Source organism: Delphinapterus leucas, chromosome 5, assembly GCF_059928025.1.
Source record: "Delphinapterus leucas isolate spDelLeu-1000000601 "Yukka" chromosome 5, BTC_Dleu_Yukka2, whole genome shotgun sequence".
Classification (NCBI taxonomy): Eukaryota; Metazoa; Chordata; class Mammalia; order Artiodactyla; family Monodontidae; genus Delphinapterus; species Delphinapterus leucas.
Genome location: NC_143133.1, coordinates 68,245,780 through 68,259,120, shown reverse-complemented (window position 1 = coordinate 68,259,120; position 13,341 = coordinate 68,245,780). Strand labels below are relative to the sequence as shown.

General features: G+C 35.8%; 1 protein-coding gene across 7 annotated transcripts in view; it reads left to right on the top strand.

Moving 5' to 3' along the window:
- The first annotated feature begins 1,546 nt into the window (after nucleotides 1-1,546).
- GNPDA2 (glucosamine-6-phosphate deaminase 2) overlaps nucleotides 1,547-13,341 on the top strand; it is a 27,896-nt gene continuing 16,101 nt past the window's right edge. The window contains exons 1-4 of one of the 7 annotated variants that reach the window (XM_022565053.2): nucleotides 1,548-1,690; nucleotides 4,647-4,808; nucleotides 8,936-9,037; nucleotides 10,097-10,279. In XM_022565053.2, the coding sequence (XP_022420761.1) occupies nucleotides 4,685-4,808; nucleotides 8,936-9,037; nucleotides 10,097-10,279 (409 nt within the window). In that variant the 5' untranslated portion in view covers nucleotides 1,548-1,690; nucleotides 4,647-4,684. Of the gene's footprint in view, nucleotides 1,691-1,746; nucleotides 4,809-8,935; nucleotides 9,038-10,096; nucleotides 10,280-13,341 lie in introns of those variants that run through there. The other 6 variants (XM_089911880.1, XM_089911877.1, XM_089911878.1 and 3 more) reach the window with 6 other exon arrangements.

Here is a 13,341-nt window from a genome sequence, read left to right as displayed (position 1 = left end):
TCTTTCTATGCTCAGGTCATCCCCAAACATAAAGGAATGTCTCAATTAGAGTCTCATGACTGAGACTACTTTCCTTTGTTAGGATTTGCTGGGTAATGTCTGTATCCCCACAAGACTCTTAGTTCACTGAAAGCAAAGACTGTGTGTCTGTTTTCCTCATGTTGGTGTCTGACACATAATCACTAAATATTTATTGAATGGAAAAATGAGTGACTCAGCATACTTGTCCCTGTCCTTGTCAAAAGCAACTTTTTTCTGTTTAGTATTAAATATTTTGCTTTTGATGGCAGTAATTTCTTGCTTTAATCTTATACAAAGCATGGCATATGGGCTGCAAGAGGTGAGAAACACCAACTTGGGAGAAAAGGAAGACAGGACATGAAACAGTGCAATCAAAGCAGAATTAACCATTGTCAGCACTTACAGCAGGGACAGAACTTATTTTTCTAGTGTCAGAAACACATGAAGAAGTAAAACTATTGAGAAAGAATACATTTCACAAATATCACTCTATGCTCCAATAATATTCCCTGCAAGGCTCTTTTTATTATTTGTAGGTCTTTTTGACTACAGTAGATGCACACTAGATTTTTGTTAGATGATAAATTATAGTACTGGGGTGGTATTTGAAACTGTCTTTGTAAACTAACTCAAAGCTATAGTGCCAAAAAACTCTGTCCCCTAGTACCAGTTTGTGAGAAATTTTGCTGTTTGAAGTTTTATCTGAGAATGGAACATTCTACTCTTGCCTTAAAAATGTGAGCCAGGGGGTTCATTTGATCCAGAGAAGCAGGGTGGATTTACAACCCAGGTGCAGAACTTCAGATAAGGAATTTAGGATTGTAGCATTACACATTTATCTTAACTTTGCAGTGTCCAAGGAAACTTGAGTCTGCCTGTCACCCCAGAACTCTAAACAGTGTTTCTAATGGGACCTGGTGAGGCCACAAGACCCTTCCTTTGAGTGACTGCTGCTTTCTTAACAATAACTTCCCCAGCCCTGCTTCCTTCCATCCACCTCACGAACAAAGATCTATGATACTCAGTTCAAAGCAGATTCTGCTTCTTCTACCCCTTTCCTAGAATCTCAGCACAAATTCGTATCTCATCAGAATTTCCTTCTAGAGTTTACGCTTATTGAGCCACTCCAAGATTTGCCTTTCTGCAGCATGTTAAATTTAACTTTGATGAGCTTATTGATAAAAAGCGCTTAGTTGTCATTGTGCTTGCAAAGTAGACATTCAATAGCTTGGGGTAGAGAGACATGAATTTATATTGCTATTATAAGCAGCAACTAAAGTAATGCTTATGTATGAGCACTGTAGTCCTACATGCTAAATCTCATAAACCCAAAGAATCTACCGCCATTCAACCTATGAGAGATGAAAAACGAACAACGTCGAGGTGATGACCCAACAACTTGAGACTCACGTTAAGTAAAGACTTCCGGTCTCGCGCAACTCACAAAGACCTCTTTGCAGCTCACCCTGGGCGAGCCGGAGGCGCGCGCATGCGCAGCACCAGCGCGCATGCGCAGCACCCGCAGGCCGCTCCGCCTTCTCCTCGGCGCCTAGGTTTACATCCGGCTCCTTACGCTTTACGCTCCTCGCGCCGGCTGGTGTTTCTCCGGGCTGACTGACTGCTGGTTGTTTTCGCTGTTCCAGCGTCAGAAGAGCCGGTAGGTCGGCAGGTGAGTACACGGGAAGGGCCTGGAAGGGGAGTCGGGCGGGGGCCCGGCTGTTTGTTGCACCCACCGGTGGGCTCTATGCGGAGACGGGGACGCGGGGCGGATGGGGGTCCCGGGAGCCTCCAACTTGACTGGTCGTCCTCTTCGGGACGGGGCTTTCCTGGCCGCTGCTCTTTGGCAGTCTTCTCCTGACACTTGTTACAAATTCGTAATAGTCATCCTCATTTGCATTCGTTAGGGTTTAAGGAGAGACGGGCCCAGCGGCCTGGCAGGTGAGGTGAGTTTGCAGCCCTCGCCTTCCGGGCAGGGACCACAGCCTTCTCTGCTGCTTCTCGCCTCTCGTCGGGACCCTGACCTGGACCCCTGCTCTGAGAGCCCCCTTCCTGGTCGGGCTTCAGGAATCTTTTGAGGTCAGGTGTAGTGTGTTTTAGGGAAAAAGCGCAGAGCAGGGATTCTGTAAGCCTAGATTCCAGATTCTAGTACAGATTCTAAAATAGCTGTGTAACCCAAGTCGTCTAGAAGTTCCCATCCAGCTTTAAAGTTCAGGTTTGTGTTTGGCAGCTCTTTGTCCAAGGGACGCACACCCAAAATGAATCAGCACCAGAGGAAGATGAGGGCAGGGGTGGTGCTGTGGCATTTTTTGAGTGCTGTCGGGTCAAGATGTCAGAGAATGGTCGACCGCAGCAGCAGTTCAGATGTGTGAGGATTGGCAAAAACTGGAAAAAGACACATTTAAAAATCTGAACACATGTGGCATTCTACTTTTCTCTGGGTGAGGTGATTCATTTGGGACTTTTAGAACTGAACTGTAGACTCGCGCAAGAGTTTAAGAAAGCAAAACGTGCCTGTGTTTGGTCTGAGAGGCTTACTTGAACCTCTGTGCAATGAAGTCATCTTGTATGATGTTATTTTCCAAATGTATCCTGATTGTAAGAATCACCTGTGATATTTGTGCAGATTCCGTGGACCCCATTTCATATCTTTTGAAACACCATGTCCAGGGAAAGGTCCGGGGAATCTTTTTAACAGGCATCCTAAGTGATTCTTCCTTATAAGGCACTTTTGGGAAGCATGTATCTTTCAGTCAGATAGGCCCTCCACCACTTAATAGCTTTATAACTTCAGTAATAAACTTGTGAGTTGCACTTTTCTTTATCTGAAAAATGAGGATAAGTTCTTCCCCAGAGACTGAGTCTAAGCCCTTTGATAGTAGGATCCTTATCTTTGTCATTTTTGTGTCTACAGAGCTTAGTGCTTGGCATTTAATAGGCCCTCCCTCACAAGTGTGTTGAACTGAGAAAAGAAATAGCATGCCCCAAAACACAGAAGACACTTGGAAAGCTCTAATGCCATTCCTCCTCCTCACCTTACAGGGTTTTTTTTTTTTTTCTCTTTTTATCAGTAGTCATTTTGCTGAATATTCTTATTAGAGATAAGTATATCTCTTGATGGTTAAAACAGCCAGGAAATGTTTCTGATTCTTTGGTGTAACTTTGAAATTGTTTCTGCCATTAGATTATTAATGAATTTAAATGGAGGCCAAGTCCATCTGTTGGACTGAATTCATGACTTAACTGTGTAAATTATTGTCTGTAAATGGTATTTATCTCTTGTTATTGTGCCATAACTCTAGATCATGGTGATCGTAAGTTTTTGTTATGCCAGAATCTAAATCATCATGTTCTTAAGGACATATTTAGATTCAGTGTTTCCATTGTAATAAGACCTCCTACTCCCACTAATGTAAAGATTTTGACTTCTGTATGTATGGTTTGTGGGTACAGAATTCAGGACTGCTGAAGCCATTTGTGAAAGGATTGGTGTGGGTAACAAATCCATTTAAGTATAATAAAACTAAGAATTAAAATCTGGGAATTATAGTTGTAGAACACATTGTAAATGTTATAAATCTTGGCAGTATAAAATAATACATCTTACAGAAATCGGGGTGGGAGGAAGTGTAAGAATGCAATTTTCACATCTTTCATGGTAGTAGGTCAATCCATGTTGTCTAAAATGGAATCATGTAGTTTTTAAATGATGCTGATCTCTTAATATTTGTATATTTTTTCTTAACCTAAGAATACTTTTAGGAACTGAAATTGCTTTTTGTGAATAATTTTTTCCCCCAGAGATCAGCAGTTTCTTTAGTTCACTTTATTTTCTTTTGCTTCTGTTTAATGCAGAAAGAATTCAATTCGTTATGCTTTTTGTTAAAAATAGCATGTCTAGTATGATTCCATTGTTAGAAATTATTTCTATACATCCTATTTATATGTGTGCATTAGATAGATAGCTAGAATGATGTATACCAAATAGTAATGAGCATTATTTCGGAGTGGCAGGATTTGGGTCGATTTTTTTTTTTAACTTCTTTTTATCTTTCTGTATTGATTGAAATTTTTTTAAGTGCAGGTATCACTTTTATACAGAAGGGAGGTTTGGTTATTACATCAGTCATAGGGAGAGTTCTGGATTTTAGTAAGTAACCCAAAAGGCGCTGAGTAATCATTACTACCATTAATTTGCAATCAATAAATGAGTGCTGCTTTGTTTGCCTTTAGATTTGTTTTATGTTGCTTTATATAGTATACCTGTAGAGATAGTGCAGTGTGATGTCTTTATGGTAAATTTGCCTTGATATAAATTTTAGCTTTGTCACTTAGTAACTGTGTGAACTCAGTCAAATTGTGTCAGTCCCTCTACTCATCTAAAACTGGATGTTGTATGTACTTCAGAAGGTTGTTGTAAGAATTGATATTTGTACTTAAATGACCTAGCCCACTGCCCAGAACTCAAAGTTCGTCCAAAAGAGAACAGCCATTATTACTATTTTAAAAGTATAGATTGTATTTGTATAGAAGCATGTCTTTCTTAAGTACTGTCCTTTCTAAAGTCATCAGTGTATTTTACTTTGACTGTAAATTACTTAAAGTGCTCTACAATGGAATTTTCTCAGGTTTGAACTCCTTGTCCTGGAAGCTGTGCATCACCATAATGAGGCTTGTAATTCTTGATAACTATGACTTGGCTAGTGAATGGGCAGCCAAATACATCTGTAATCGCATCATTCAATTCAGACCTGGACAGGACAGATATTTTACACTGGGTTTGCCAACAGGTAATGCACCATTTTTTTCCATATTAGGTACTCAAGGTTGTGGGATTGAAGGCTTTTTCTTAGTAAAATATGTTTCCTGTTTATTTCTTGTCATATCACTGATTTAACATATTAGGATATCAAGTCAAATATATAGATACAGACATATCTGGTGTCTAAGTTTCATTACTATTTGTTAAAATTCTGTCTCACCTACCACTCCAGAATTGAAAAGGAAATATAGCTCAGGTCATGGTCATGATATTTTTTGTACCTTTTTCTTGTAGTCTTTTGTTTGTATTTAGGGATGTTGCTTTCACTATTCATGCAGTTTCTTGGGAGATTAGCCTTCTCATTGATCATTAAGAGGTACCTAAAATATGTACTACTGCCTCTTAATTTTACCTCATATGCCTCATATTAGCTTATTAGCCCTTTGCTATTTCTGTGATTATTTTCTATTTTAGAAGTATTACAGGTGAAAAATTGAAGACATGTATGTCTTCATGACAGAATGAACATAAGCATTAATTATACACTTTATTGGATTTAGTTCTCGGTTAAGGTTTTTCTTAAAAAATAACCAAGTAGTGTCACTGATACATGGTACTTTATTTGATATTGTTGACTTACATAGGAAAGAGTATTGGACCTGGAATCAGAGCTGCTACTTTCTTGGTGACTGAAGGGCATTTATTCTACACCATAATCTTGTTTTCCTTACTTTTAAGGAAGATAAGGAAATTAATAGCTTACAATGCTGTTTTGAAGCTCCAGTAAGAGCAAGTCCCTTGTATACTGTAAACACTATGTAAATTTAAGGTTCTCTTAAGTGTGTTTTATTTAAACAGTATTTTTTCCTCTTGTTCCTCCCCCCATACATGTCAACTATAGAAAAGCTACAATCGTAATTGTTTTTCACTTGCATAATTTCCATGAAAGATACTGTTAGCTCACCAAGTTGATTTTTTGTTTGTTTGTTGTTTTGCTTTTTGTTTTTCGGTCCATGGCAGTAGGTGTTGGTAAGAATGGCAAAGAGGATATTTTTTTAATTGTGCACACCAGAAATGGGCCCCCTCAGCACCCACAGTTCTGATATGTGAGCCCCAGTGGTTGAACATGGCCTCTGTATCAGTTTGCCTTCTGTAAACCTGGGCCATGCTCAGACTAGCTGCCTTAATCACTTTGTCTTAATTATGAAGAAATAAACAGTAATTTGAGTATGGGAGCAGAAAGGCTTCAGAGCCATAAACGCCAGCAGTGCTAAACATGTTTTTGTGTATTTTGATATGCAATTCTTCTGCTTTATTTTGGATAGTATTACTGCCTAATAATACATCTGCCAAGGGTATATCTCTGGAAACCTTTGTTAACATTTTCTACTTTTCTCCTTCATTGACAATGACAGTGTTAATCATGCCCCATCCTTACCTCCCCCCACCCCATGCTTTTGAAATTTGAACATACATTTCTGTAAACAACATGCTATGTTGTAATTACGCCCCACCAAGCACAATTCTGGGGAATATCTGTTCAGTATATATCTTTTTAAAAAAAATTTTATTTATTTGTTTATTTTTGGCTGTGATGGGTCTTCGCTACTGCGTGTGGGCTTTCTCTAGTCATGGTGAGTGGGGGCTACTCTTGGTTGTGGTGTGCAGGCTTATCACTGCGGTGGCTTCTGTTGTTGCGGAGCATGGGTTCTAGGCGCGCAGGCTTCAGTAGTTGTGGCTCGCAGGCTCTAGAGCGCAGGCTCAGTAGTTGTGGCGCACAGGCTTAGTTGCTCCGCGGCATGTGGGATCTTCCCGGACCAGGGCTTGAACCTGTGTCCCCTGCATTGGCAGGCAGATTCTTAACCACTGCACCACCAGGGAAGCCCTGTTCAGTAATATATTTATTGAAGTGATGTTGACAAGCTTGACATTTAAGGGCCTGCATGCTGTGGGCCCAACCTGCCTCCCAGACTTATTCCCACTATTCCTCTACACTGAATCAGGGTAGGCAGGTTACACTGCTTGTAGTTCAAAGAACAGGCCTGAACTTGCTGGCTTTACTTTCACTCATGTTGCTAGCATACTGTATAATAAGAACTTTATGAGAATCTCTTGAATATCTGGCTTCACTGCCGTGTGTGTGATATTTGGCACATTCCTTAATTTTTTTACCCCAATTCTTCCACCTTCAAAGTGGGAAAGATAATGCCAATTTCCCAAACTTGTGAGATTTACATTAGCTAATGTATGAAACACCAGCATAGCATCTAGCACATGGTAGGCATACAAGTGTCATCTCTGAACCTCCTCCCCCATCTTTTTTCTATTTTCAATTACAACTTAACCCATTCTTTGATTATGGGAATTTCACTTCTTCTTCAAAGACTCAGTTGAAATGCCGTCTTTCATCCTTTCTCCCACAAGCAAGACTATAGTGTTTTCTTCTTTGATTCACTATATTGCCCCAGACTTCTTATAGGTTATTTATATTTTTCCTTGTGTTATAGTTACTTTGTACTTGTCTATCCGTATTCTGTGAGTTCTTTTAGGGTAGAAACAGTCATAATCTTTGTTTTATCTGAATCATAGTAAGCACTTGCTAAATTAGTTATGTTAGTAAATGAGTATTGCAAAGCAAATATATTAAAATGAAGTTTCTTTTACCAGTTCACCGTGTACCGTATCTTCCATTGATTTTTTTCTATTCAGCCACTTTGATTAAAAAGTAGAAAATGAATGTGATTTTTATCACTATTGTGACTTCTTTTTATGTTCATATGTCCTTAAATTATGGAGGGAGTCCTATAACTATTCTCTTGACACTGAAAGATACACACAGAAAATTTGTTATGCTTCTAGAAAAGGAGAAAGAAGAGCATACTTATCCATCTTTTATCCAGGTTTCATGTTAGTGGGCTGTAGTTCTTTGAGAAGGAATTGTAAAGTTTGACCACATAAATTTTAAATTATTAATGACAATTTAAAACAGTATGTGTGCTTAACTTTAAGAAAACCTATTAGTCTTCTGTTCTGTGAACCTGTCTGTGTGATATTTAGCCACTTCTATTATTCTGTCATCTTAAATGAGAGTCAGTTTTTTTACTACTCTAGATTTTTTTTGTATTAGTTGTTTTTTTGTTTTTCTGGTGGTTTTTTTTTTTTTTTTGCCAGAGACTGCTTAGTTCTGCCATACTTCTCCCTGCCTCTTGAGTAGAAATTTTGTGTTTGGGTGTTTTATTTTGTTTTGTGATGGTGGGCGGACTAGAAACCAATACTCTGACCAGGATTGTGTGGGCCAGGTTGCTTGTTGTAAGAATGTAGTCAATCTAGTCTTCGAATTTGTAGTTAAAATGAAAAAATACAGCAAATTTAAAAAACAAAGGGAGGCCATCCTCAAGTGGCTAAATTCATTTATCTTTATTGTGTCGTTTCATGGAGCACTATCAAGCAGATCTTAATTTTATAAAACATAAAAGAATCACACTTATAAAACAATAACATTAAGAACTCAGATGAAGTATCCAAAGCCAAGATCCCATTTCCTAGAAATCATTTTACTTTATACATTTTAGCTGATATATGCTGAAAATAACACAAAATGAGAAACAGGAGCTCCAGTTAAAAACTGAAAGGGTAAGCCTCCTCACTCAATCCTTGCCACTTTCTATTTTGAAAGTAGAGGCAGTGTTTAAATTCAGCTCTGGTTTCACTTTTGATTTCATTGAATGGTCAATACTTGACCTATTTATGTATCATTTATGCTACAAATCCCTCTCTAAATAGTTTTTTCTCTAAAGGTGGGACATTTATTTTTCTAATTCACATGTGCTCTCTAGAAGTTTCTAATCCTGGAATATACACCATTAATTCCAAATATCCAGCGACACAAGAATAATTTTCCAAGCTATAATTTCGTTGACAGATTCCCAGCTTTATTCAGCAAATTCTAGTTTACTAAAATTTTAGGTTACCTGGTAGAGAGCCTAATTCAACATATATTTGTTAACTGAATGTGTATTTAAATTAATAATTGTTTGCCTAATAAATTAGAAATATAAAATACTATTAAGTAAGAAGAGAATAAGGTTAATATAAACTATTTTTTAAATTAGATTTTCAAGTTATGTTAGAAAATGGAATGTTTATCTGTTTTAGGGAGTACACCTTTAGGATGTTATAAAAAACTAATAGAATATCACAAGAATGGAGACCTTTCTTTTAAATATGTGAAGACCTTTAACATGGATGAATATGTAGGTAAGCTATATTATTTGAATATATTATTTGGACATGTTATATTTTTTAAAAAATTAATATATTGAGAATATTAACATTATTTAAATTTGTTTTGAATGTAATATGAATATATTTCTAAAGTATAATGTATTACCTTGTAGTGGGGTTGGGAGTTTATATAAAAAAAAAAAATTTTTGTAATGACAGCATGACATAGTAGAAGGACCGTGAGACTAGAAATGAGAAGATTTGCATTCGTCTTCAGCTGTGCCACTTACCAGTCCTGGCTCCATCGACTTTGAGCCAATTCATTCACATTTCTCATTCTCTCTTTTTCTCTTTTTCTTTTTTTCTTAAGGCAAAGTTAAAACCAGTATTGTTGTGGGGATAAATGAATTAATATGTATGTAAAAGTAATTAGTAAAATATTTTTTAAATATAAGGCTATTTGTAGCCTTGAAGCTTTTATAATTTATTGATTGTGACCTTGCTTAACTAGAAAGATCAGTGATACATATAAACTCTGTGTTAAAATTTAAATTTTATAGGTACACATTTTTAACAGTAGCCTGAGTCATTGTCAAAGAACTGTTGTAATTTAGTATACCTTGTATGTAAATAGGAATAACAGGAAGAACGTAGATCAAGATTTCAGTTGTGTGGCCATTTAATTTATGTTGAATTTAACACATAAATCAGTTTTATTGGTTAAAATTTTGTATTTGAGAAGGGGAATATAGTGATTACATGCACATGAACTAGACTTCTGTGCTCCAGCCCCTTTGTGAGCTCTGTGACCCTGGGAAAGTTACTTTTCTGTGTTTCTGTTCATCTATAAAGTGAGATTGATAATAGTTATTTCCATAGACATTGTACACATTAATTAATACATACATGTACAGTGATTAAAATAATGCCTGGCACATAATAAGCATATATTCCATATAAAAATGCTTTTAAATTGAATATGGTATAGAAATGTTACATATTTTAAATAGCATTTATGGCTTAATCAGAAAAGTAAACTTTAGATTTATTTCTGGAAATAGTTACATTTTTATTTATTAACTTTGTATTTAGGACTTCCCAGAAATCATCCTGAAAGCTACCATTCTTATATGTGGAATAACTTTTTTAAGCATATTGATATAGATCCTAATAATGCTCATATCCTTGATGGGAATGCTACAGATTTACAAGCAGAATGTGATGCATTTGAAAAGAAAATAAAAGAAGCTGGAGGAATTGATCTTTTTGTTGGAGGTATGTAAAACATTTTGTCATTAATCATTTATTAATATTTGGATTAGGTGCTTTAAAAAAAAAAACAAAACTTACCTTTGTGTAATGTAAAGAACATCTGTGACTGTCTGTAATACCCATTTATTCAGCTATTGATTTCTGTTTTACTTTATTTTCATCAAAAAATAATCTTAATGTTGCAAGTGGGGATTGTTTAAATTATGGCTTGAGAAATAGGTCCTAATCCCTGCCTAATTACCTCTTTAGAACTGATAGTTTACCACATCTTAGAAAACGAGTGATGTTTCTTTTCCTCAGTGATACTCTTATTCTTTTACTGTTTCTTTAAAACCCCAACCCAGCTTTCTTATCAAATTACAGCGTTAAATCTCTGAAAGTCTGCATGTGGAACAGGTGGATTTTAACATTTCTCTACTGATCATTCAAATTGCTTCATTTCACTGAGTAATCAGTTAAGAATGTAAAATTTTTATCATCAGGCTTTAGTTAATATGAATTAAGCTGTATAATTGTCTTAATAAACTCTAAAGTAAATGTTTAATTAACTAAATTCCACTTGAAATTTATATATATACATACACACACAAACATACATATGTGTATGTATATTGTGTGTTCATGATCTACCACTGAAGAGGTGAAAGAATCTCTTCCTTTGTAATGACAATACGGTTTTCTGCTATCAGTATGAAGCATATGAATAGTACATCATCTAAACTGAAACCAAAATTTTTTTTTGCCAGATTCTTTAGTATTCAACTAAACATACTAAAGCTCTAAATTAACATTAGATATATAGAGATATAGGTATATCCATTAGATCCAGGTGTATCTTACAATTAATTTATTAGAAGACTGCTCAAAACTATATGAATTAGATCTTCAATAGACCTGTACTAAGGTTAATTTATGGTTGAGGTGGCCAGGTATTGTAGAGGTGTTTGGTTGCCTTTGGAGAAAATTGGGTTTTATCGTCAGACAAAAATTAGCATCCTGTTTTGGCCACTTACTATCTGTAAGATCTTAGGAAATTTATTGATTTCAGTAAGCTAGTTCAGTATACTAATTCAATATAATTAAGTTATTTGTAAAACAAGATTATATTAACCATTTCAGAATTGATGAGAATTAACCACATTATAACATGTATAAAATGCCTTGTGCAGTGCTTGGTATGTAGTTGGTAATCCATTAAGTGTTACTCCACTCTGTCTCTGAGGTGTAGTTTCTGAAGTAATTTTTCCTTAGTTCATTGAATGTCCTGCTCTTTTACTGATTTACCTCTAAGGGTATCCAGCAAGACTGAAGTTTTTCTCTTTGAGGAAATTGTTATCTCTACCTAGCAGAACTAATATCAATTACTTTCTTAAATAGACAGTCTAGGGTGGTTTTTTTATCTGAGCAAGAATCCAAGTTAGACTAGTTTGCTTTTCAAAATAGAAAGTATCTATTTTTTAAATAAAACTTGCTAATATTACTTCACTATTCCTGGAAAACATTTGCATTCCAGTTTTGTCTGTATTGCTCAATTCTGAGATAATTACCGTTTGCGCCTACCAATATCAAGGCCAAGGCAGTAGATATTTGAAAATGTTTAAGGAGTGCGCTACCCATGCATTCTTTAGATTTTCTAAACTCTACCAAAATCAAGTAGAATTACTGTAAAATAATATACCTAAACTGTTTATCTTAGTTATATCAAGAAATATTTTCACTCATTTACCATTATACAAAAAGATATGGCAATTATTAAAACTTTAGTATTAAAAATGGCTGAATGGATAACATAAATAGTATCTTTTTACTTCTTTATTTGAGGACATATTTTTTCCTGTTAATTTATTGACCTTACATAAGGATTCTTGTGACAAATCCCTTGGGGTCTCAATGCCAGGAAGTAGAATTTACTTGGGGGAAAAAAACTGATAAGAGCTCTTTAACTCCATTTTGTCCTTTTGCCTACTTTCCAGAAAATATTTTAGCTTAATGTAATGTTTAATCTCCCTTTTCAGAGATTTATAGTAAACTTTCTTCTTTCCCCATAGCTTTAAGCCACTTCTTGTTTCTTTGTAGCTAAAGTTTTTCAGTGCATTTCCTCACAATAACTCACCTTAGTTCTACCTTTGAAACTAATGGAGCATAATCATAATTATTTATGTTTATCACTGACTCTTACTACTAAAAAGAACTTTGTTTTTTAACCAATTTTTGTCTTAAACTTCCTGTAGTTCTCCCCTTGCAAAAAAACTTAACAGGATTTCCTTTCCTCTTCCATTAACACCTTCATTGTAGTCGTGGGCTAATCCAGGGTCTGACAGTTTATATTTATTATCGAAGGGACATATAATTGTGTATAGGGAACGGAGGGTTGGCTTATTACATTTTCTTTGAACTTTTCCCTGTTTGGGATACCCTATTATTGGATCTGTCTCATGAAAGAATCTCATTTGATTCTTCACCTTTGTTGATCTAGGTTGTTATCATTGGATATTCAAGATGAGGCTTGGTGTCTGGGTCTTACCACTTACCCTTCTTTTGTTCCAGGGTTTGGTTAATAAAAACACTAAGAACTGAGCCAAATGGGATCAAAATATCAGCTTTATTAAAGGTAAAGTTGGATTAGAGATTGCAGGTTGGGCTTGAGGCCAGAATGGGGTTTCCTACTCCTCCCCTCTGAATTTGGAAATAGTAAGACCAGAGAAGAGCTCCAGAGTATTAATCCACCATTGCTCACTCCTGGGAAATGGAGCAAGAGTTCCCTTCCCTCTATAGAAAGGAGAAAGGAGGAAATACATACTCAGAAGTTCTTCTTCTGATGACAGAATTGTTGGGAGAAAGAATAAGGTGTATCATGCAATTCCTGATCCATACCCAGCAATAAAGTACACAAACATGGAAACCTATAAATAGACTCTAAAAGCATTATTAACTTTAAAATTATCTTAAGATAATTTGTGTTTAAAAGGTAAAAATAAGACACTGGGGATATTTTTAACCCTCTACTTTGGTTACACGATTAGATTCTTTGATTTGCAAGTAAATGTAGTCTACTAATGAGACTA